At 35.3% G+C, this 26,422-nt stretch overlaps 1 protein-coding gene across 37 annotated transcripts in view; it reads left to right on the top strand.

Moving 5' to 3' along the window:
• Positions 1–26,422, top strand: part of wdfy3 (WD repeat and FYVE domain containing 3) — a 147,924-nt gene that overhangs the window by 100,139 nt on the left and 21,363 nt on the right. For 12 of the 37 annotated variants that reach the window (XM_073951243.1, XM_073951242.1, XM_073951228.1 and 9 more), the window contains 24 exons: positions 209–426; positions 581–777; positions 2,556–2,690; positions 2,999–3,178; positions 3,312–3,545; positions 4,309–4,408; positions 6,563–6,723; positions 7,616–7,845; positions 9,617–9,726; positions 10,430–10,612; positions 12,029–12,186; positions 12,295–12,372; positions 14,377–14,604; positions 15,722–15,772; positions 17,196–17,364; positions 19,494–19,654; positions 20,784–20,932; positions 21,419–21,539; positions 21,646–21,731; positions 24,469–24,549; positions 24,650–24,704; positions 24,781–24,900; positions 25,603–25,720; positions 25,797–25,903. In XM_073951243.1, coding sequence (XP_073807344.1) covers positions 209–426; positions 581–777; positions 2,556–2,690; positions 2,999–3,178; positions 3,312–3,545; positions 4,309–4,408; positions 6,563–6,723; positions 7,616–7,845; positions 9,617–9,726; positions 10,430–10,612; positions 12,029–12,186; positions 12,295–12,372; positions 14,377–14,604; positions 15,722–15,772; positions 17,196–17,364; positions 19,494–19,654; positions 20,784–20,932; positions 21,419–21,539; positions 21,646–21,731; positions 24,469–24,549; positions 24,650–24,704; positions 24,781–24,900; positions 25,603–25,720; positions 25,797–25,903 — 3,430 coding nt within the window. The remainder of the gene's footprint in view (positions 1–208; positions 427–580; positions 778–2,555; positions 2,691–2,998; positions 3,179–3,311; positions 3,546–4,308; positions 4,409–6,562; positions 6,724–7,615; positions 7,846–9,616; positions 9,727–10,429; positions 10,613–12,028; positions 12,187–12,294; positions 12,373–14,376; positions 14,605–15,721; positions 15,773–17,195; positions 17,365–19,493; positions 19,655–20,783; positions 20,933–21,418; positions 21,540–21,645; positions 21,732–24,468; positions 24,550–24,649; positions 24,705–24,780; positions 24,901–25,602; positions 25,721–25,796; positions 25,904–26,422) is intronic. The other 25 variants (XM_073951245.1, XM_073951244.1, XM_073951232.1 and 22 more) reach the window with 3 other exon arrangements.

The following is a 26,422-nucleotide window of genomic DNA, read 5'->3' as shown; positions in this document are numbered from 1 at the left end:
AGAAAAAGGAACAAAGACAACAAAAGTTATACTGCTATTTACTATAAACAACAGCCATTTTAAACAATATTCCTGAGTAAATGCATATCAAGTGAAGCTGAAACTAGCAGCTTATGGAAAATGCTTTGTACAAATTCCCCCATGTCCCTCTTATATTCCTGAAAACACAGTAATCCAGTCAAATTTTCCATTCTGCTTCCTCCCATAGGGCATGCGAGGAGCTTGTACGCACCTTGGGTTTTGATTGGTTGCTGATGTTTATGGAAGAACACATTCACTCCAGCACTGTGACTGCGGCTCTCTTGATCCTGGTGGTCTTGCTGAGTAACCAGTCCATCCTCAGCCGGTTTAAAGAGGGCCTGTCTGGAGGAGGATGGCTGGATCACACAGACTCTGTGCTCACTAATAAGATCGGCACAGTGCTGGGTGAGAAAGAGACTTGTATCAACACATTTGATCAGATTTACATGCTGTTTTAAATGTTCAGCGATAACACAGTACAATTATGTTTGGTCATAATAATAGCAACAGTGACTGTAAATTGTATAATAATGACAATGGTAACTGTATCATCTTTTAGGATTTAATGTGGGTCGCAGCGCAGGAGGAAGGTCAACGTTGCGTGAAATCAACAGAGATGCCTGTCATTTCCCAGGATTCCCTGTATTGCAAACTTTGTTGCCCAAACACACCAACGTCCCAGAGATCTACTTCATGCTTATGGCTCTCTTCTTTCAGCAGCCAATCACAGAGCTGCCCGAGAGCCTGCAGGTACATGTCAGTATGCAAAACCTTTTTTCCTACTAATCAATTGTATGGTCTTCTCTGTTTGTGTTTGTGTGTGTGTGTCTATAACCACTCCTCACATTCTTTTAATTGTGTATTTTTTCCAGTTTCTTATTTTTTTATCATTTATATTATCAGAATTGGAGTGTACTTTTATATCATTTTCATTTGAAAAGGGAATTTAAAAATGTCTTTTTTTTATTCTGTTGTACAAATGAGTTCATATTCTTAATGTAGTCAGTTTTCTTATAAGATTAATGACCTAAAGCATTCACCATAAAGCCTGTGTGACGGAGTTTGCAGGTAACAGCTTTCACCACATCTACACAATTTAACTGTGAGAGATTCTGTTTAATTCCTCATTTAATTGTCAGGCTGCTGTCAGCCGAGCTAATGGCAGCAATATGTAAAATGCAACACCCCATACACCATCTCAAAAGGGCTTGCATTCACTGAGATTAAACTAATATTGCAGCACATGAAAAGGCCTGCATTGCCATTAAGATGACGTATACAAATAATAAGTTATATGTCAGTAACGTGTGAAATATCAGACACCACCAGTAAGAACACATCACAGTTATTATCATTAACTAAGATTCATTCAGGGCCTGCAGGGCCGGTGGGCGCATTCATATATTTTTTGTTTGTTTGTTAGTTTGGATTAGTGTTGATTTCAAATGCAATGAATCTATGAATATAAAAATTGTAGCAACAGTGCTCATAATTGGTGGGTGCGACAAAATTTTGGCTGGTGCTCCTAAATTTTTAAAGTAAGGAGCACAAGTGATACAAAGCAAAATTGGTCATTTTGAGCCCTGTACAAATTTTGTTATGATTTTGAATTCCACATTTTCAGATCTTTCAGATTTCTTGACTAAGGTTAAAGTTGACTGTTTATATACTGGGCTGTTTATATACCGTGTTTAAAAGTGTATGGAAGCGCAAGGCAGATTGATTCCTTCACTGATTTCAATGCACTTTGCACTCGTACTCGCATCTGTTGTTGTTAGGCAACCATTAACTCTTCTCTCAGAGGAGGACAAACTGACAAGCCATTGCTGCAGCTATTGTACTACTTATCAATTAATATATCAATTCAAATACCCCACCCCCCTATCCTGCGGTCTCTTGAAATTAGGGTATCCAATAAATAGAAGTTAAAAGAAAAACAAAAAACAAATACAGTATCAGTATCAATTCTACAAAGAAGCTCTTACACTATTTTAGTTTATGGAGTAAATTCCAGTGTGTGTGTGTGCTTTATTTTGTCTGAGATAATGATTCTGCGTTTATTACTGAAATTTGTATATTTCGTAAATATTATGAGGCTGATTGGTTCTAGTCTCATGACGAAACCTGCAGCATTCTAAAATGTTAAGATGTTTTTTAAACACAAGCCACGCGCCTCCATTGGAATTAAGGAACTTGCATGCACAAAAGGCAATATGTGAATGACCTCTAAGTGTTCAAAAATACAATACTTTGCAATAGATTGTCATGCATGCTTTATGTGAATGATCTGCACTTGTGACTCTTTCTTCTCTTAGCATTGTTCTGTAACCCCTGTATATTGTTTTTGTATCTTGTATTTTTTTAAAGAAAGTTATTGAAATACAGTTTATTTTAATAATTGTGTTTAAACACATCAGATGCAGTTAATATAATTTTATGTGCATTTAAAAAAAAGTAAACACTATTTAATACATTTTGTGTTTTAGATTTTTAATATTTAATATTAAACCGTTTTACCCATCTTCTAATCTCAGTTTGACCTGGACTCTATCTGGACGTTTATATTTGGCGTCCCAGCCTCCAGCGCTACAGTGGTGGGCTCCCTTCACAATATGTGCACCGAAACAGCTTTCCTGCTTCTGGCCATGCTGCGCAGCATGCTTAACCTGGTGAGTCTTTAATCAGCCTGCCTCACAAACATGTATCCCAGGAGCCACTGTTGTCACCATGGTGATTGTTGCATTTATCATAGTGTTAATAGTTTACCAAAGGTTTTATACTACAGCTAAATAAGTATTCTGAATGAATGGAAGAATTTATGCTAAACTGGTGTTCAAAATTTAGAGAAATCAAAGGAAATTATTTTAGGTTAAGATTAAATGTTTTTAATATTATAGCCTTGGACACAGGCCCTTAAAACTAAGCTCAAAGCAGGAGCTGACATAGATTATAATATTTGTCTTTATCTACCCCGCAGCCTTGGCAGTCAGAAGAGGAGGGTTCCTGGCTAAGAGAATATCCCATCACTCTCATGCAGTTTTTCCGTTATCTCTATCACAACATCCCAGATCTGGCACCCATGTGGCACAGCCCGGACTTCCTGTGTACACTTGCTGCTACCGTTTTCCCCTTCAATATACGACCCTACTCAGAGATGGTATGCTGTTGTGCTGTTACTTTATCATTGTAACTGCATTTTGGGAGCTCAGTCATTTAAGAATGTATTCTTTTCATGTTCAGTGTGCACTTGAATCTGGTTATAATGCTGACAGATATCTTGTTTTCTTCAGGTGAGTGATTTAGATGATGAAGCAAGCTCACCCACAGAAGAGTTCAAAGCCTTTGTGACAGATACTGGTATGAACCGCAGCCAGTCAGAATACTGTAACGTAGGGAATAAAACCTACCTGACCAACCACCCAGCCAAGAAGTACGTCTTTGACTTCATGAGGCTCCTCATTATGGACAACCTGTGCATGACACCTGCCAGCAAACAGACCCCCATCATTGATCTTCTTCTGGAGGTGAGATCATCTCGGATTAATGGAGAATGAAGTTGCGATTTTGGACACTGCTACAGTCTGGTTTAAATTATATTTCAGTGATCAGTTCTTTTCAGTTTGTCTTGGTAGTTTGAATAGTAGGTTCTATTCTCAGGCCAGTTTTATTAGTTTTTTAAGTCTCCACAAAAAGTTTAACTAGTGGAGATGTAAAATATGTTGAATATATGCTGATGATGTGTGGAAGCATGTTCCTGGAGGCCCACCAGCTTAACATATAATCCGTGTCTCCTTAACCAAACACACCTGATTCAGATCAGCTAATTAATTAGCAAAGACTGAAAAACCTGCAGCGGGTGTAACAGACAAAGGAGACCCCTAAAACATGTAGTGTTGGTGGACCTCCAGGAACATGGTTGAGATATACTGGTGTAGGTGTAATTAAAGTATAACATTCTAGCAATTTTCTTCATTTTAACACACTTTTGGAACATTTTGACTATAATAACTAAATAAACTTGTTACTGGTCTTGTTGGGTAACATTTGTTGCTTTGTTTATTGCAATATACTGTATTTTTCCTTGTAAACTGTTATCTAACAGTTTTAAATATAAAATAATAGAAATTATATTTGTAGTTTGCCTTTATCACAAATGGATCATTTTGCTTATTGATGATGTTTCTGTTGCAAAAATGCAATTTGTTATCATACTGCCTCCCTTTATTAGAAGCCAATATGGTATCGTCCTGCAGTTGGGGGTAAACATTAACTTTGCTTCGTCTTCAGGCATCACCAGAGCGCTCCACGAGGACTCAGCAGAAGGAGTTTCAGTCCTACATCCTGGACAGTGTGATGGAGCAGCTTCTTGCAGCAGATGTGCTGATGGGTAAGTTGGAGAACAACTCTAAGTTTAAAGTCTCCATGAACCATAAATTTTTTTTTTTTTGTAATGTGACGCAGTTCTTAGAGAAACGGAATATTGAATGATAGAACAGTGGGCGTGGCTTGTTTCTACTACTGAGAGCTGATTGGATGTAGTAAAGTAGGCTATTCATTCAGAAAGACCGGGAAAAGTATTTGGGGAGAGTTATAACAACATAACAGACTCCTCCTGCTCACCATTTCTGTTTGTTGTGTAAACTGACATTTGCAGCAGCGTGGTTAAATATGTAAAGCCCTGCTCACTCTGTAAGATTTCAGCCTCAATTCTGTCATTTGAGACAAATTTAGGAAATCCTAAAAGATTCCTGAAATCCTAGATTAAAATCTGTGGTCTTCGATCGTTGGTTTGACATGTTCATTGACAGCCGCTTAATGCCCGTTGCAATCAGGTTTTCCCTCCGACAAAGTTCTGGGAGTGTCAGAAATTTCAGACACTTTCCTGCAGTGGGACAACAGCTGTGATGAGCATCAATCCAAGAACTATTAGGAGCTCCGAATTTGATGACGTGATTCTTGCGACAATTCAAATGACCGAGGGGAAATGTCAAAACAGTTTTTTTCTTCCTGGTTTTATTATTGTGACCCACTGTGTGCAAAATTGCCGCTATAGATTGTTTATGTTTGCTGTGAGGAATCATTTCAGAACGCGGGATAGTGAAGTGTCACTCGTGGATGACATCAAACTCCGGGGGTGTTTTCTTTCGCGTTTTGCGCATCTTCATTGTCGTTCAGTCTGACCTTATGACAGCTGAAATCTTACAATGTGACATGGGAGCCATATTCGTGCAGTCTGACATGCAACAATTGTTTAGGATTATAAAAAAGCCATGCCTAATTCCTAATATACATGTAATCTGACAAATTAACCGAAAAAATGGGAAGTGCATTTTTAGATTTCAAATAAAGATTAGGGGCTCTATTTTGACGATCCAGGCACAAAGTGCAAAGCGCAGGGCGCAAAAGCATTAAGGTCCTTATTTTAAGGACGGAAAAATCCGCTTTGCGCTGTGGCGCACGGTCTTACAGGGTTGAGCTTATTCTCTTAATGAGTTATAGGTGTGTTTTGAGAATAAACCAATCAGAGTCTCATCTCCCATTCCCTGAGCATTTCACTAGCAAGAAAACAGTTAAACAGAGCATCTGCTGCATGAGAATGAACCTCCTCATTCTTTACTTTCGCTTTTACTCTTGTGGATAGGGAAACGTGTTGTACGCACAGACATCCATTAGCCTATACATAATTATTTTTGTTTATTAAGCGCAAAGATTGGTTTCAAAACTATTTCTAAATTCAGTTCTAGTTTCCAACAAACGAATAAATGAACAATAATAACGAAATGTGTTAAAAAACTGAGTTTTATCCAAATACTCATGCTATGCCCAATATGGTCTAAAACCTGACAGGTGGGCTAATCTAAGCTTGTTTTTAATAAAACAAATATAAATATGCATATAATAAATAATACTACTACTAATAATGACACTATATAAAAGGAAATTGTTATGAATAAACTAAAAAAGCCCCCCGAGATGAAGACGGCATGGAGGCAGTGGTTTTTATATTTATGTAGGCTAGTAAATAATATTTTTTGTAATATTTTAATCCTTTAATTATTTTTCATTTGTAAATATATTTGCGTATTGCTGTACATCCTGTGTATATTAAGGAATGTTTAAGCGAGGCGCACAACTAAAGCTTTCTGCGCTGGTCTATTGAACAGTGTATTTTAGTTCCTCAAAATAGCAATGCACTAGCAATGCGCCTTAACAAGCCTCCTTTTTTAGACCAGAACGCCTATGGGCACATATGAGCGCAAATGCATTTGCTATTTTAACAGCGTGCTGCAAAATGTCAAACTGACTCTTGCGCCGAGCTGAAACTGGCAAACTACAATTGCGTCGCGCCTTGTGCCGCATTGCGTCTTGCGCCACATTTAGCCGGGTGTATGATAGGGCCCTTAATAACTTGCACAGATGAATTGGTCACCACAAAACTGCCAATGTGAGTTAACAAAATCATATGAATAGTTTTGATTTCTTGGGGACTTTAGGGAAACTCTTTGGTGCAGTGCTCCACCTGATTCATGTTCTCCAACAGGTGAGGAGGCATCATTGCCAATAACGACTGGAGGAAGTTACCAGGTCCTGGTTAACAACGTCTTCTACTTCACCCAACGTGTGGTGGATAAGCTGTGGCAGGGCATGTTCAACAAGGAGTCAAAGCTAGTGGTGGATTTCATCGTTCAGCTGATCACTCAGGTAAGAGTGGTTGTGTGACTCATACCATTTCATTCTGCCTATAATTAAAACATGTAGGCTTGTCCCCAATGTCAAAAAGTCTTTGACGAATTTATGTATTTGATAGAAATCACACAATAGAAAGTCAGAATCTTTCTGTAACATTTTTTGGTTTTAATATATTGTCTAGTTTGTCTATCTGATGAAAATTTCATTTTCGTTTTTTTTAAAAGCTCAATTGATTATTGGTACATGGACCAAAGCTCAATTGATAAATGGAGTGAATATTTTTATTTAGCAAGGACACATTAAACTGATTAAAAGTCACTATAAAACATTTAAAATGTAACAACAATTCAGTTTCAAATGAACGTTGTTATTAAGCAGTACATCTTTGATAATAACAAATAAGGAAATAAAAAATAGAAAACTTCTTTCAAAAACAATGAACAAAATCCTACCAAGAGCTTTTAAGCATGTGAACAAATAGAATTTTAAACATTCGAATGAAGTTTAAAGAGGATGATAATAAGCATTAGTAGCAGCTGTACTTATCTGTTTTAAGATGAGAAATTAATTATTAAACAAATATGGCAATGAAAATTCCAAACACTTTATTTACCCACCATGCATTTAAGAAAGACTCACAGTGTAATATGTCAAAGGCACATATAGATACTTATCATAAAATTATGATAAAATGATATTTATCATATCATATTATCCTTATCAATAATTATCCTGCTATTTCTTTCCAACTTTCTGTTACTAGTTCAGCACTTTTACTCTCTCTCTTTCTTTCTTTTACGTTTGTCATGTGCAAGACTTACGTTGCATTCCAACATGACTTATGTGTTTGGTGGTCTCTGAACAAATCTCCTTTTCTACTTTTTTTTTTTTTCTCTCTCAACAGTCCAAACGGCGATCACAGGGTTTGTCTCTCGACTCAGTCTATCATTGTCTAAACCGAACAATACTCTACCAGCTCTCACGACCACACAAGACCGTCCCGCAGCAGGTCACCCTGCTGGATTCACTACGTGTGCTGACGGTAAACCGAAATCTCGTGTTGGGTCCCGGGAACCATGACCAGGAGTTTGTGGCCTGCCTGGCCCACTGTTTGATCAACCTGCACACGGGAAGGTGAGAGAGAAAAACATAGAGACTGTATCATATTTTGAGCTTTATGATTTTGTAGTTTATGCTTTATTTAACAAGAAGTAAAATTGAAGGTTAAAAAGGTTGATCTGATATGAAAGGTAGATAGTGTGTCTTCCTTTAGACAGACAAGGAAACTCTGATTCTCTATATTTGTTTTTTCCTGAAAAATTAATTTATGTTATTACTAAATGATTAAATGTTATCTAGCAACATGCATTATTATTAATATAATACAGGTTTTAATAATATGTGTGTTATTGTTAATAACACATCGCTATTATCACTATTAATTTCAACAATAAAGCAGTATCAGTTTGCATCAAAATACATTCAGAATCCATTTATTTTTCTTAAAGTTGTGTTTAAAAACTCTTTAGATGGATTGCTGTGAGCTATTTAGAATATTATTATATTCTCAGGTTATGGAATGCTCTGCCTTATTCTGTAAGAAATACTTCCACACTAGCTAGCTTTAAGAAGATGTTATAAAACTCATCTTTTTAAGACTGGATTTTTAGATTCTTGATCATTCTGATGTGTTTATATTTTATAATTTTTCTATGTTGAATCCTTGTATTTGTATTGCGTGTTTGATTTGTCTGTTGTTTTAGAACTTTTGGGTTTTAGAAATAATCAAATATATATATATATATATATATATATATATATATATATATATATATATATATATATATATATATATATATATATATATATATATATATATATATATATATATATATATATTTTTTTTTTTTTTTAAATTTATAATTTAATTATTTCCAAAACCCAAAGTATACACATATATATATATATATTTAAAAAAAATATTTTTTTAACCATTTCTCTGTGAATATAGGCAACAATTATTGGTGCATTTAAACAAAACAAGTTTATTAAACAGTTATACATTAAAATAAGAGCTTAGTCACTGAACATCTTTAGCAATGGAAAATTTACATTTAAATTCAATGAATTATTGCAACAAAAAAAGATAAATAAATTACAAACAACAAAATTTCAACTCTCTCCTGATTTTTCATGTTTCATCAAATTTATATTTATGAGTAAGAAAATAAATATAAAAACTTTAGATAAAAAAGGGATCTATATTTTATATGACGTATAAATAAATCTTTAGTTTTAAATTGATAATTTGAAGAATTGATTTGTTGTTTATAGTATTGTTATATTTTGCAAGCTCTATTGTTACAAAATAAATGGACAGAGACAATCTGTGAAAATTACAAATGTGAAATATATTTGGATAGCTACACGTGATATATGAGCTGTTAAATGGCTCTTTCCATCTAACTAAATTAAAGACAGCTGGCTGGACATTATGTATGAGCTGTGACAAAGAATAATCCCAGTCTGAGGATTGTTCTGTGCTGTTTTGAGTCACAGTGAGAGACTCGAGGGGGAGGTTTATGTTGTCATGGCTCTACATTCAGGCTGACTCAGAAGTTTGGCTTCAGAGAGACTGAGAAATGAGAGCGGAATCACATTAGCGTTCAGTGCTGCTGCTACTCTGAGCCCCTGTGCTCTGCTGACGCTTGGAGATCAATACCTTCAACTCATCTGATTTCCAGCATCTGATGATAGTTCATCGTTCTTGCTGTTTGACAGATTTGTGTTATTCACTGACCGACAAACTGAATGAATGCGTCACATGATTTAGCACTGATAAAGTCAAAATTGTGTGGGGTATCACTGTGCCACATGTAAATGCAGCTTTTTCTTTGTTTTACAGTAGTGTGGAGGGCTTTGGTCTGGAGGCCGAAGCAAGAATGACCACCTGGCATGTGGCTGTTCCATCTGAGAATGAGTCGGACAGTGTGCAGAGCCAGGATGTCAGCGAAGGTAGTTTTTTTTTCTCTGTTCTGCAATCACAGAGAGTTTAAAACACTTTATGCACCCTGATTTAAATCCATTATAAAGGTAAGACAATGCTGATCAATGTAAAATAAAATAATTAACTAATAGTTATCACAATGTTGATTGCTAACGTTTAGAAAACCTATAATGCAAAAATATAATGTTCAAAGATGCATAAATATTTATACATACATCTGTACAGTAGATGTCAGTGTGCATGTTTACATATTAGACTGTATGTATTATAACTGTACTTATTACATAAGTTTTTTTTTAGAGGGAATAAAAAATAAATTTCAGAAAGTTATTCGAGCAATTGTTTTTTTTATGAATAAAATGTATTTAATCTGGCAAATGCTGTATAAATATATCACTTTCTAAAAGTTCAGAATATGTATATATGTACATGAATAAAGCTGAAGTTTGGTGTAAATGTTGCTGAAGTGAAGGTTTATGGCTTAGTGCTAGAGAATAAAAACTAATTTTGACAAAGCGCCTTTAAAAAATATGTTTTGTCATTGAAATCCACAGATACTAATTGTTAAAGTGTGATTAATAAAACACTTGCACTGTATATATATTTTTATTTTCAATACATTGAAAAGAAAAACAAAAACTTTATGAAAAGCCAAAACTAGAGAGGTCTGTGTAAAATCTTTATCTGACCAACTCTGCTTATGTGTCCCAGGTCGTCAGTTGTTGCTCAAGGCTGTGAATCGTGTGTGGACGGAGCTCATGCACAGTAAGCGGCAAATGCTGGAGGATATTTTTAAAGTGTCTCTGCCTGTTAATGACAGAGGACATGTGGACATCGGCACCGCTCGACCTGCTCTAGAGGAACCTGCTGCTAAAAGCTGGCAGAACCACCTGGGTGAGAAATGCATCCAGTCTCTCTCACACACACACATACACACACATACAAAGACATGTTCACTTATATTATTTTTTTAGATTCTCCCACATATCATAATCCACAAAGAATATGTTTCAGGTCAAATTTAATTACTGACGATTACCAACTTTGTAAACATTTCTGTCATATTTGTGACTGTGAAAACATTTCAGGCAACTGACTGAAGAAAAAAAACACCAGCCCCAAATGTGTCTTTACTTAGATTATGTTGCAGGTTAACATACGAAACTTAACAGAGGCACTGAGTAGAATAAGTAGCAGCATTTTTGAAATCCATAAGTTTTTACTTTAAAACTGCCATAGAAGGGGTTTGGCTTTGGTATATTCCCTTTGCTATATTTGATAGTATATGCACTTTTATATCCCCAGAAATTACACCTTGAATCAGAAGCACTTTTGACCATATTTGGAATGGTCATGAATGTTAATGATTTCTAATCTGAGGCTCTGCACTTTGTCAGTGCTTAATCTCCCTCTCTCTCTCAATTCTGATTTATACTTCTGGGTCGAGAGCATGTGTATGGTCTGGCGCAGTCTTCGCAAGGTCGTATAACCCTAAAAAATGTTGCGCACCTCTCAAAAAATGTAACTTTACCACACAAGTGCTTACAAGTGTCGAGTCCGGTGAAGGAGCTCCAGATGGAAACTTTTGCGTTTATCTTATGATTATAGTTGCACGTCCACCGATTCCCTCCTCTGAATGAGCGAGTTTTAGCTACTTGTACATTAAGGAAACGTTCAGAAAAAACAAAACACCAGCAAAAAACTTGACACAGAGGTACATAAAAACCTACTGCCAGCTAGTGTTTTGGAATTGTTTTTGCAGAGCAACACAAACAACATGCAGATATATACATACAGTGGGTCACGCTGATCACTCTACACAGAAGTATAAATCAGCCTTTACACACACACACACACACACACACACACACACGCTCGCAAACACACACACAAAGTATAATGCACTCTGAAATAGGGTGGGCTTTAGTCTTCTTGTCTCTTTCATTTTGACAGGATTTCCACATAAATAGTATGTTTTTTATAAGCTTGGATACATTTTCCTTCATAAAAAAAACCTCATTGTTGTAATCTCATTTGGTAATATCGTAGCCAATCACAACACAGTATGTTGTGCTCGCTTGACTTTATTTTCTATAGCAACATATTTCAAATAAAAAACTGCAAGTTATATTATGAGAATTATGGTGCTCAAGTGTTCAATTCAGAACTCCTTCATATGTGCAGCTTCTCCCACTCAGTTTAATTTTAGCAGCTTGTTGCTTTCACGCTCGTTCTCGTCTCTGTGTCTGTCGCTCTGCTATTTATGTCTTGTTCAAGATTTTTGCTGTTCCCTCTCTGTTTTCCATCTAGTCCATGAAAAGAAATGCATTAGCAGAGGTGAGACTGTCGCCCCAGCAAATCAGTCCAAATTGTCTCGAGTTAGCAGTGGCTTTGGTCTGTCCAAACTGACCGGCTCCCGTCGCAGCAAGAAGGAAAGTGGCATGAACAAAAACAACCTTTCAGCACAGGTACCTGACAAAAACAACTGTCGCAGACCTGGCAATGCTTTTGTAGCTGAACTTGCAGCTGATTTTGATTGTCAGTTTATACTCACCTCTAGTTTTGACTGTGCACAGGAGACCTTCCAGTGGATGTTCACACATATTGCTGTGGTTCGGGACCTAGTAGCAATGCAGTACAAAGAGCATCAAGAGGTAAAGTTTGCTATTTAAATAGTGTCCAAACTTTCTCCTGTAGGGTTAAAAAATGAATTCACACAAAAATGAAAATTCTTTTATTAATAACCCTTTGTTGGTCCTCTGAACACAAAATAAGATATTTAAGATGAAATCCGAGAGCTCTCTTATCCTCCTTTACCAGCAGTAATTCTGACTTGTTCAAAGTTCAGACATCCTCTTATTAGACCATACTTACAAGAAAACATTTGTGCACACATAAAACAAAAATAATGACTTTATTCAACAGTTTCTTCTCCCTATCAGAGCGCCTGTGAAGTTCCTTTGCTTTGCCTCAAACAGAGCAAGTTGTGCGTGAGCATCTGGAGTATACATCACTACACTGAATTGTAATCCCAATTCTACCCCCTAGCCCTTCCCTATCCCCTCTTGTTTTATGCGTTCCCGTGAAGGAGTAGGGTTGTCCCAATTCTCGTTAGCTTGAAGGCGTAGGGCTAAGGGGATGGAGTAGATAGCCCTTTGAATGGAGATTTTTCAGGACCACACTCCAAACCAAGGGGTAAGAAAATTTCCCTAAATACATCAGCCACAGCGGCTGCGTAGCTGAAGTAAGGAGATCCATAAATTAGTATCTTTAAGCTTATGTTTTTATATATTCATAACCATGTTGGTTCACCGTCATGCTTTAAAAAAAAACGCTAAAATAAAACCACTAAATTTTGCTATCTATAATTAATAATAATAACAACTCCTGTACAGCAGTCCCACAACATTCTGACACTCGATGACACTCGAACACACTGTCAAAAAAAGTCTAGTGGCTGGGAATGACCTTTTTACAGTGTCTGCTATAATGTTAATGTTGTTTTTGGTGTGTTTACAAAGATGAATATGGCTACTGTGTAAATGCAGTATTGTTACTATCTTATTGCTACATTAGATTGTTATGATGACATAATACTGTATATTCCTTTGGTGATTTCTTGAAGATAAATACCAAAAAAATGACACAACTGGAATCACTACAGCAGTTGCCACCATCTGATCTCATATAAAGCAAGAGATTGCGATGACATATGATAACGTGTGCAGGTGCTGTAGTGTTGTCCCATTTCTTAAGGGTAAATTTTGAAGCCCTTCCCCTTCACACTTAGATTTAAGGGCCAAGGGTAAGGGGAAGGGGTACAAAAATAGAATTGGGATTGGGATTGGGATTGGGCCTTGATTTCCTGTCAATCTTAGCTTTAGTTTCTTCAATTTGATTATTTATTTTATCGATAAAGCACATTTAAAACAACTTTGATTGACCAAAGTGCTGTTAAAAAAGTCCAACACCTAAGTTATAATATTAAACAATATGATGTGCACAAGACATCAAAGACACAAGAATACAGATTGTATTTAAAAGACTTTTGAAATCTGTAGGTGCTTTTGTAATGGATTATAACTTAGGTCCAGCCATGATACTTAAAAAGCTCTTAGACTCCTGCATTGCAGTCTAGATTTGGGTGAATATGGGAGATAACTAGTTTATTATCCAAGTGATATCATAAGATTGTGTTGTCTTTAATCATCTCTGTAAGGATTAGGTATGCAGGATTGCTTATAAAACACTTTCATATTGTTTACAAAACACTTTGTATATAAACATCAAAATTTTGAAATCTATGCAATATCCAGTACAGAGAACTTAAAATAGATGGGATGTGGTTTCTTTTGCAACCACCTATGAGCAGAAGAAATCCCAAATTGTTGACAGTAAATGAGCGATAGGGGGTGAGAGAGTCATCATAGCTCCAATATTTTTTTCCAATACATCTGCCTGGAAGGCTTTTGTTAGCTTGTTTTAGTATGTTTTAGCTGTGTTTTATTATTGTGGGAGCTAAACTCCGTTGCCTCCAGAAATGGGATTTGACATTGCTGCAAAATGTAAAACTCAGATTTTTTTGGAACTGTAATTCATTTTTTAATTCCAGTTGTAGTGGAATGACTAATCAAGGTAATGATTTTGTTTTTCTGCAGAGGCAGCAGAATGCACTGAAGTATGTGATGGATGAGTGGGCAGGCATTGAATATGAGCTGCTTCGGGAGAGGGGTCTCTGGGGGCCTCCCATTGGCTCCCACCTGGACAAGTTTCAGCTGGACATGACTGAGGGACCCTGTAGAATGAGAAAGAAGATGGTCCGGAATGATATGTTTTACATTCATTATCCCTATGTGCCTGATCCTGAGCCCAATGCAAGCACTCAGGTTAGTCTGCCTCTTTTCTTTTTTTATAATTGTACATTTTAATGAGATACGTATAGGGTGTTTTCCGTATATGTTTAGGACAAAACAATGCACTAAAATGCATATTGGATTGATTTGAAATGTCAGTGGTTATCTATTATTCCGTTGTTTATTCATTACATTTTTCTTTTTTGTCTAATTTATCAGAATAAGTTTTTGCTTTGTGATAAATTTTTATTTACACACATACTGAATATTTGTAATTTATAGTCTTTATATACATTTTTTCCATTTTAACACACATACAGTTAAAGTCAGAATAATAGCCCCCCTAAATATTTAGCCCCCCTGGTTATTTTTCCCCCAATCTCTGTTTAGCGGAGAGAAGACTTTATCAACACATGTCTAAACATAATAGATTTAATAACTCATCTCTAATAACTGATTTATTTTATCTTTATCATGATGACAGTAATTAATATTTGACTAGCTATTTTTCTAGACATTTGGGAAATATTTAAAAAGGAAAAAAAATCAAAGGGGGGCTAAAAATTCTGACTTCAACTGTATATGTAACATTTGGATAATTTAAAATTCATATTTTTTCCCCTTATTTTGCTGAATGTTTATATTTCCATGTTTGTTTTGTCATATGTATCTTAACTAGATAGCTGAGTTGTAGCTAAGTAACTTTGTTTCACATGGTCATATATATATACACAATGATTTAAAGATATGTTTAAACCTTTAACTTCCTCCTCAAACAAAAAAATAATAATAATTTTGACCAGTTGTTTTGGCTAAATTTTGACATTTTTTGTTTTAATGATAATCTCTGTACAAAAAGTCAAACAAGGCCAAACAATTCCAGTTAAATTGTTAAAAGCATTGTGACTGTCTGAAATAGAAAACAAACATATGTAACTGGCTTTAACATTATAAAACCTCATTAACTGAAGCTAGTCTGTTCAATGTGCCTGTAGTTTCAGTCACTTTATAACACTAGTGGTAATAATCTGCTCTGAATGGATCTTTTGTCAAGTCTCAAATTTGAATTAGCAGCAATAGCCATATGAAGGCATCATAAGTAGCCTTATAGGCGAGCTTAAGTTTTTATCGCCAATTTTTCTTTTTTCAGAATGACTCTCAGGTGCCAATAATGGGTGCAATGATTAACATACCAGTCCAGGTACATACTAATGTGTGCCTAAAAACTGTAGTCTTGTTGTATGCTCTTAAAATAACCAACTGCATTGCTGAATGCATAACTAGAGAATAAAATGTCTTGTTATGATGGAGGTGTATGCGGATTCACGCATCTGCAGAGCTTTTAAAGTGCTGGTTGGAAAATGCTGTTGTTCCTGCTGAATACATTCAATACACTAGAGAAACCTCTGCAAATGCAGATTTAGGACAGCTCCTTCTCTCTCAAACTTTGTATTCCCTATACAATCCGTGTTATAAAATGTAAAGGGGAACGATTGTTGTATGTGTTACATATTACTACAACAATTTGATAATGATTTGTATTTTGTCATTTAATGTTCTGTAATTTCTGCACTAAACAAATAACAAAAACAAAGATTATCATATTTTTCCCCCATCTTACATTGTTCTACAAGAATGTAAACACTTTTTACTAGTCAGAAACTTGTCATTACAGTAGTTTTGATGCGTTGGAAATGCACTTCATGTCTGTCATTCCTGATTGTTTCTGTTTGGTGCTGCTGAAACAACCTTTAAATATGGTTAGACTTTTTTTTTAGTCCGACTTCGAGACTTCTTCCCTACTTGAATGTAATAGTTTTAATAAGAAGCTAATAAACACAAGGTTTCTGTAGATCTTAACCCCTTAACTGTCACCTTAGGACCTTTGATAAATTTGACAAATTTGTCTAAACCTGAACTTATCTTGACAAATTATATACCATCTTTTATTTTTAAGTGTGAACCCCTAACACTTGATGGGTTAAAAAGGAGTTTAATTGCCTTAATTACAGCTAAAAATATTGTATTTATGAAGTCATTACTTTAAATGTTGCTTACACTGCAAAGATGAGTTTCTTACTCATTGAGATTAAATTGAAAAGTTAAGTTTTGTTTTCCTGAGAAATGTAAATTGAATTTATGCTGACACAAAAGAAACACCCATTTGACGTATTTGTTCTTGCTTAAAGTTCACTGTTCTCAGTCTACTGGCAGATATTAATCATAAACTTTTTTCATTTTAACAGCAAACCAGATTTCTTATTAAATGTATTTAATTTTTAAGAGTAAATGTATATATTTATGTCTTGTGTTTCCTTCAAATGATTCATTACAAATTATTGTACCAAATGTTTGAACACTTTTTGTTTGTGTTGTCTTAAAAAATTAATCTAAAAATGTGTAGAAATGCCTAAAAGTGCTTTATAGGTCAATTTAAACGTAACATTCATTTGAGCTGTCAGTGTGGGCTTTTCTTAAGGAGTGATGTACATGTGGTTTGCATGGCTCTGGATTCTTCTTTCACTGTCATTCAAGATGATATTTTGCATTATAAAATGAAAGATGAGCTAATCAGAACTAAATACATCATATAAACAGTTTTTATTATATTTCAATTGTTTCAGAAGCCAGCCCGATACCGGCGAGCAATCAGCTATGACAGTAAGGAGTATTACATGAGGCTATTGTCTGGAAACCCGGGAATGTACCAGCACTCCATAGAGCAGAACACAGAGGGAGAAACCACACAACAAGAACCCGAACATGGAGAGGACACCATCGCAAGGGTCAAAGGTCAGCAATCTTTATTTGATATTCTGAAATGATTACAGAAATTTCCATGGTTACGTTTTCATTTACAGTCCTGTTTCACATGCACATGCTGTGTACTTATTATAGTAATTACAATAACTGGATAATAACTAGGTGCTAACTCTGAACCTAAATTTATCCCACATACGTATCTGTTAGCTATTACTTTCATAAAGAGAGTGGCTGCACTTTATTTTACAGTACAGTACATGAGTTACACAGTACATTTTTCTCACAGATGTATGATAAATGATTGGTTGATTAATCCAATGTGATTTTTTGTGTGTTTTGTCAATAGAGATGTCTATTACGGATCTAGTAAATATCCAGCCTGTTCTTTCAGATGGAGCAGCATTTAATACAAAGAGTTGTAATTCACAGCTATCAATAGCTATATAAAAAAAATGGTTTCAACATCGAAATGGATTTAATCAGTTGATTTGGACATCGAAATAATAATCTTCTCAGTGACCTACAACTCTGTGTAGTAAATGCTGTACATTAAAGTACCACATATAATATATATTTTACTCCAAACTCACCTTTAGGCACATTTTTTAAATACAACGGGGGAAAAGTATTGAACATGTCGTATTTTTGGGGGGAATAATATTACTTAATGAGCAGTAGACATGGAATTGAAACAGATTTTGGTAAAAATCCAAACAATACAAACTTAAAAATATAACAAAGCAAAAAAATGTTGTGTAATAACAATCGAATGACACAAGGAGTAAGAACTGAACTACTGAATGTATTTAATACTTTATATAAAAGGCTTTTTTGGTAATGGCACCTTAAAGACGCCTCTCATATGGAGAATGGAGTGGCATTAAGTGCGGAGGTGTGAGTTTTATTTTTATTTTTTTACAAACCTCAACAGGTTTAAAAATCTTGATGGTTCTGAGTCTTGTCTATCAATTCTGATCTTTTGTATTTTCTATTGGATTCAAGTCATGTTATTGACTGGGTCATTCTACAGCTTAATTTTCTTTCTCTGGAAACATTTGAGAGTTTCCTTGGCTGTGTGGTGGTTCATTGCTTGTCCACCCTGGTTTCATCTTCATCATCCTGATGATGTAGATGTTTGACTGAAGTAGCTGATATTCATTTACACTGACAAAGGGCAGAGGGTTGCTAAATAACTTACTAAGAAATTTGAGCTGCTGTCTGGGCTTTCACTGCCTTTTTACACCTCCCTTTCTTCATGTGTTCGATACTTTTCCTCTGTGTCATTTCATTTTATTACACATAATTAAATTTTTAAACTAATTAATATTGTTTTCTTTGTATATATTGAGTTCTTTGGTTGTTACCAACATCCGGTAAACATTTTAAGTCAATAGCACCTTTAGAAATATGTTTTCTGAGAAAAAATGGTGACATGTTGAATATTTATTTCCCCCACTGTAAATCCTTCAGTGGGATGATTCAATTGTCCTGTGATTATTTGTCATGATAAATCAATGAAAGCAGCTAAATCTTGTGTTTATGGTGCAACGCTTTGGGGATGGTCTGGATTGTTTCATGGAGGTTTTATAGTTTCCATGCTAGAGCACCCTCTAATGTTTAGAGGAGATTTACTAGTGATCACACAACCATGCTTTGCTAACAAGATGTGCACAAGAATCACAGCTTTATTCAATAGGGGTTGCTATAGAAAACAATTAGCAATTTCATTTTAATTAATTGACCAGCCCCATATGAAGCAGACTACAGACAGTAAACGAACACCACTAACAGTACAGTGAGTTTGGTAGAACTTTATTCTACAGTCCTGATTTTATGTGTTACATGAACTGGGATAATACATATTATTCTCAAACCTACTAGACCTAAGGTTACTCTGAACGTTAACCCACCTAGTTATCCTATGTAGTCTAAGCTTCCAAGGAGAAAAGTCAGACTTTACTGATTTTAACTAGACTATGAGTTTATAACTCAAAATTGTAAGATATACTGTAAACTCAGTTCCTTAATTCCATAGAACCTGTATAAATTGAATGAGATAACTGGTGTGCTGAATTACTGTTTTATTTAAACTACTGAGCATGTAATGATAGGAGTGCGTTGTGTGGACTGAATGAATGTGCTGTGTGTATGTGTTTTAGGTCTGGTAAAGGCCCCTTTGAAACGATCACGCTCTACAGCAGATGGGGCTGATGAGGAGAGTCAAGACCAGCTGCAGGAGCTGCTGGAGTCAGGAGCAATGGATGAAGAGCAGAAAACAGACAACACCACACTGCTCCGTCTGCTGGAGGAGGGAGAGAAGGTCTGCAGCATTACATAATAGAAATGAAACAAAACAGTTTGCTCATGGTTCAGTTCTTATCATGGATTTAGGGTCACGGATTTGGTACAGCTTGGTATGTGATATGTTCAGTAAAAAACGTAAAGCAATTTAGCAAAGAGATCACTAAAATAAACAGGCTTTTCAGGTATCTGATGGTAGATTTTAGGTACAAAAACTAAATGATATAATCAAATATAAAACTGCATACTATATATAAACGTCACTGTATTAAATAAAGGTTAAACATTATTTAAGTTACCTACAACAACTATTCAGTCACGAGCGTAGAGAGTGAATCCATTGTCATTTGTTGGTTGATTAATGTTAAAAACAGAGAGCAGAAATAAAATGTTTTCACTTTGACACACTCCACAGAGCTAGCACATTGAACAAGTTACAGATAACACAGTTTCTCAAATATTTAGGTTATGAGGCATAACCATTTGCTTACTCGTTAATTCGGGCATGTTGACATAATTATTGGACATAATTTATCCGTTTGTCCATTCAAAAGCAAGACTTAACAATTTACACATCATAACTTTGATTCACAGATTGAAATGAGTGCACTTTTCAAATATCAAACTTGATGTTCAGTGATTAAATAACAAAAACTTGAGTTTAGTTTAAGCATGAATAGCAGCGGACAGTGAACTTGTGTGCTCGCGTGCTGTCTAAACCAGGGTATTAATGATGCTGTGAATGACTGGACATACAGCACTCAAACTGAGATTAAAAGGAGTGATTGCATTTTGGCAGAGTCAGTTCAGAGAGTAATAAAAGGCATATGAAAAATGCAAAATGCTATTTAAATCCAAAAACTGTGTAATATGTGCATATTGAACTGTGAATGATGTACCTAACAGTTTAATTTTATATTATGTGTTGTGGCATCCGTACTACATATCTCCACCACATACCCGCCACTAGAACTAAAATCTTTTTCTTTTTTTTTTTTTACTGCCGTTCACTAAAACATGACAACAGTTTGACTTTTTTTTTGACTAGTGTCAAAAAATAAATACATTAGTATTATTCTAGTTGTATGATTATGTCCTAATGTAATGAGTGAACCATATAGTGAGAATGTGTTTGTGTGTTCTGGTAGATCCAGCACATGTACCGCTGTGCTCGAGTTCAGGGTCTGGACACCAGTGAAGGCCTGCTCTTATTTGGGAAGGAACATTTCTATGTGATCGACGGCTTCACCATGACCGTCACCAGAGAGATTAGAGACATCGAGACACTTCCTCCAAAGTAAGAACAATAAAATAACTTGTTTGAAAAACAGCTAATCTGCCTGTCTGTTTTATTCTTCTCTTATCTTGCACCTAAGATTTTTGTATTGTTTTTTATATTTTATTTATTTTACTTATTTGGTTTTAATACTATAGTGTGATGGTTTTCAAACCTTTTTTTCTGTGTTTTTTTATTCTATTAATAATACATTTTATGGTTTTAGTTTAACCATACATTAAATACTTGTATATTATATGCTGTATATTATTAAAAAGTGGGTAAATGGAGTAAAATCAAGCTGCTGATTAGGTAAAATATTCAAGTTTTTTTTCTTTTTTTTTTTTCTTTTACCATTTAAGTGTTCAGAAACGTTTACTATCAATCAATTCCAGTCCAAAAAGCATAGTGGATATAGGATAAAGGCTAAATATGTTTCACAAATGGTACTTAACACTGCTTTAAGGGTTGACTTTATATTGTGCTTGTTTTTTGTGGCATTTGCAGTATGCATGAACCCATCATCCCCCGAGGGGCCCGGCAGAGCAAGAGTCAGCTGAAACGAACATGTAGCATCTTTGCATATGAAGACATCAGAGAGGTGCACAAACGCCGCTACCTGCTTCAGGTGTGCAAATCAACCGTTTATTCTTTTTTAAAATTATTTTTAACACACTGGCCAGCTTTTATTCTAAGCTTGCTATTGAATTAATGCTTTGCTGTCTTCCTCACAGCCTATGGCAGCTGAAGTGTTTTCTGGAGATGGAAGAAACTATCTGTTGGCTTTCCAAAAAGGAGTTCGGAACAAAGTATATCAAAGGTATTGTAGATAATGACACTTGTTAAGGGAAACATACCACTTGAAATCTCAAAACAATTCTATTTTTGTTGTGGTTGTCAGAATTTCTAACAATATTAGATGGAATCTCATTCTGTTCTGTCAGACTTTGTCACACTAAACAATTAGGAAAGGAAAGTGTTGACAAACTAGATGACTTCCTCTGGCATTTCTCTCAGATTATCTGTCACATACTGCAACTCCCTATTTTGGCAGCAAATCCCTGTGAAGTTTTACTATAATAGAAACACACACACACACACACACACACACACACACACACACACACACACACAGTTTTAATAACTCATTTCTAATAACTGATTTATTTTATCTTTGTCCTGATGAAAGTTTAAAGGCTTATTAGTTTAAAGACATTTAAAGGCTTAACTAGGTTAATTAGGTTAACTAGGCAGGTTAGGGTAATTAGATAACTTATTGTATAATAATGGGTTGTTCTGTAGACTATCAAAAAAACAATATAGCTTAAAGGGGCTAATAATACTGACCTTAAAATGGATTTTTAAAAAATTAGAGAAAAAAAGACTTTCTCCAGAAGAAAAAATATTATCAGACATACTGTGAACATTTCCTTGCTCTGTTAAACATCATTTGGGAAATATTAAAAAAAGAAAAAAACAAAAAAAAAACAAAGGGAGGCTAAAAATTTTGAAATTCTTCATACCCCTGGCAAATTCTGACTTAAAGCTTTTGTTTAAATGTAAATGAAAGTGGAGAAATATAATTTTTTACCACAATGATGTCTTTTGAACGTCAGTTTTTTATCTTTAGGAAGCAGCCTGTCATTTTCAGTAAAAAAAAAAAAAAAAACTTGCTGGTTGATTAAAAGTCTGTCTGTCCATCCATTCAACCATCTCTAATTGCATACAAAGCAATTGCAGAAATAGGATGCAAATTGTGTAACTGTAGTATTACTTCATGGTTTGTTTCCACTGACTGGTACGGTACGGTTCGGGTCGGTACGGGTCACCTTTATCAGGCTTGCGTTTCCACTACCAAGGGTACCCTTTTGGTGGGTGTGGTGTATGACAGAAAGTTTCAGTCGCGTCATTTTCACTCGAGAAAATGTCTACAGTAAAGCTGTATAGGTCGCTCACAAATCATATGAGAAGCACTTCTCACAAAACAGATGCTTCATACACATAAATACTTCTGTATAAATGTTTATTACTAGGTTATATATGAACAGGATTTGATTATAACTGCAGATCAATGACAGCGCAAAATAGCCCACTGTAACGTCTGTAATTATTTTAAATAAATAAATAAATGAACATATATGAACATATACAGACCCTTACAGTCCCCGATATGTTACCAACTACAGAAAAACTACACACAGCATACATTTAGTCCTTATTTAGGTTCAAAACAACACAAAATATAGCCCACAGTCAGAGCAAACCTCTCATCTGTGTCTGTAATCTTCAGCAGCACATGTAGCCTCTGTTAGAGAGTCATTCCATCTTTCTGAGTTCATATTAGTTCAAAAGGTGATGATAATGGTTCTCATGTGCTGAAAAAATAATGTGCTCCTTTTTTTCTGACTTCTCCTTTGTTTTTTTTCGCTTCACTCTCACGTTTGTCAGTTTCTGACAGGATCGGGTTTCAAAATCACGTCAATAATCAAGCGCACGTTATTATCATCAGCTCAAGAAGTTTGTTATTTCAGATATAGATGTGCGGCGAGCGCAAGCAAGAAAGTGAAACCGCTCGCGCTTCAGACTGGCTTGTAAAAAACTAATGCTAGGGGGCACAGGGTAAATCTGCTATTTTTTTGGCATTGTGGCTATTCATCAAGACGACGACAACGGTTTATTTGAGCCCGATCGACCATGGCTCGTTAATATATGTATATATATTAACGCTGTAAAAGGTCTCTCGGCTGTGTATTTTAAACATGGCGGCTCTTTTGTTTTCCTTCTGGCTTGTTGCGTAAGCGAATGACGTATCTCAGTAAACCAATAGCGTTCAGCTGCGCGTCTAGCTCTGCCTTTTGATACCTTTCTTGTATTTGGGACCGTTTCGAAAGGGTGCCAAAAAAGTGGTACGGTTCGGTACACCTTTTAAAAGTGGAAACGTCCATAAAAGCATACCGAACCTTACCGTACTGTACCACTCAGTGGAAACGGGCCATCATACATTAAACATAAATATAATTTGAAATTTTCTGTCCTTGCAAAACTTAATTAAGTATCCCAGACTCCATCAGACACCAGACTCCAGCATCACATGATTCTTAATTATCCTAAAATCATTGTTACTAGTTTGTATGTAAACAAGAATAAAACAAGATTTTCGAAGAGCGCTAACTCTTTACATGTCACATGATCTTTCTTAAATTGTTTTTATGTGGTGATATGCTGTCAAGATCTTTTTTTATGATTCTCTTACATTATTTAGAACTCTTTGAATAAAAATAAGTTTCATTTGAAGTATAATTTTTTTAATTGTTATTACAAATTGATTAACTGATCAATTTAGCAGATCCTTACTACAAAACAAAAATATTATTATTATTATTATTATTATTATTATTATTATATTCTTTCCAGACCTCTGTGTGAGTACACAGTGACCACAGACGTCAGTTAGCATTCTTGACCTTGTGTTTTCTGAAGTGTACAACTACAAATCATTCAGCCGAACACTAGAATTAGCATAAGTGTTTAAAGTAAACAAATGTGGTATTTTTCAGGTTCCTGGCAGTGGTTCCCTCACTAGCCGACAGTTCAGAATCTGTCTCTGGGCAGCGTCCCAACACCAGTGTGGAACAGGGGTAAGTTTCCCCTTACATTACAAGATTATAATGTGATTTTGAGTTTATTTATTTAACTGAACAAAAAATAAATCTTCATATGTGTGTTTTTGGTTAATAGGTCAGGTCTTCTCAGTACGCTGGTCGGTGAGAAGTCAGTAACCCAAAGATGGGAGGTACGGTATCTCCACTTTCAATTTTTGCTCTGTTTTGATTTTGCACTTTTGCTTATGAAAGACTCTTTATTTGCAGAGAGGAGAAATCAGCAATTTCCAATATCTAATGCATCTCAACACACTGGCTGGCAGGTCTTACAATGACCTGATGCAATATCCAGTGTTTCCATGGATCCTGGCAGACTTTGACTCAGAGGTACAAATCTGACCTTCAGCATTTCTCTTAATAGATAATACAGCAGGAAACGTAGGCAAGCACGGTCAAATCTTTCAACGGTCAAGTCTTTTAGTACATCGAGTTGTTAGATTTTGCTTTGACTTTGATTGGTGGAATGTGTGCAATAATCAATAACGTTTAACGCCTTGTGACTAATCAAAGGGTGCTAATGTGAGTTTGCAAACTAATGCACAAAATGACATAACTTTTTTTTGTTGTTGTTGTTCTTTATTTTTTTGACTTGACACACTACACTAAAAACTGTCCGACCAATGATATTGGTACCTTTGTTCACAATTGAAGATTAAATAAAATAGTTTAACAGATCACTCAATTGTTTTTTCATGGCTTGTAACCTTTTCCCACACACTATTGACCAGGGCTGTGTCCGAATTCACCTTCAACTCCAGTAGATCCTACTTTTGAATTTGAATTTATCATTATCACGTGACCTACATTAGTCAGTTGTGTCGCTTCACTCGCATTCATTTGTTTTTCATCAAGCGCCATCTAATGTCAGCGTGTGATTTTGCACACAAACTCATCACCAGTGAAAATGGCTTGGGCATGAATGGTAAAAAATGTTGGTGATTAAGAACTAGTGTTAAACATTTGAGGATGCATAAGACTTGAGCTTGAATCTTCTCTCAGCAAGTGAAATATTGTTGAATTACTCCTCAGGAACTGGACCTCAACAATCCAAAGACATTCCGAAATCTGTCCAAACCAATGGGAGCTCAAACAGATGACAGACTGATCCAGTACAAGAAAAGATTCAAAGATTGGGAGGATCCTAATGGTGAGTCGAAGTTGATGATATGCAGGTTCTTTGTGTTATGGGCAAACTTTTAAAACAAGGTTTTGTTTCTGTACAGGCGAGACTCCGGCATATCATTACGGCACTCATTACTCTTCTGCAATGATTGTTGCCTCATATCTGGTCAGAATGGAGCCATTCACACAGATCTTCCTTAGGCTTCAGGTTAGTCCATGGCCTGTTTTTAGTTTTGTTTTTTAACTTTCTTCTTTTCCTTGTTTTTTTATTTTATTCTTGAGAGAGTTGTGAAGAAAAAAAATCTCTAAATAGAGTGTATATTCATATATATATTTAAACCATTTTTTTCATGTCTCTACATTGAAAGACAATCCTAAACATAACAGGATTTGTTGCTCGTCTTCGGTTGCTAAACTTTACCCATTCTTATTCAAATGTAAATACTTTATAATAAATTATGTAAAATTAGACATCTATAGCTTCAAAAACACAGTTAGATATAAAGCCTGGAGATGAGCTGTCTCCAAATAAGCAAAGCATCTTCCATAGTTGCACAAATATTTGCAGTATTTATTCCTATTTTTAAAATTATTATTATTAATTCTGATTATTTCTACATGTTCTCATAGAGTTAAATGTGAATTTAAAAGTGTGCAGTTATCAGTATACGTCATATTCTCACAAAAGCTTAAAACTGTCGGCTTCATGCAAGTTTCTTCTGTGTTT

This window comes from Danio rerio, chromosome 5 (genome assembly GCF_049306965.1).
Source record: "Danio rerio strain Tuebingen ecotype United States chromosome 5, GRCz12tu, whole genome shotgun sequence".
Taxonomy (NCBI): domain Eukaryota; kingdom Metazoa; phylum Chordata; class Actinopteri; order Cypriniformes; family Danionidae; genus Danio; species Danio rerio.
This window is presented reverse-complemented; position numbering and strand designations above follow the sequence as displayed.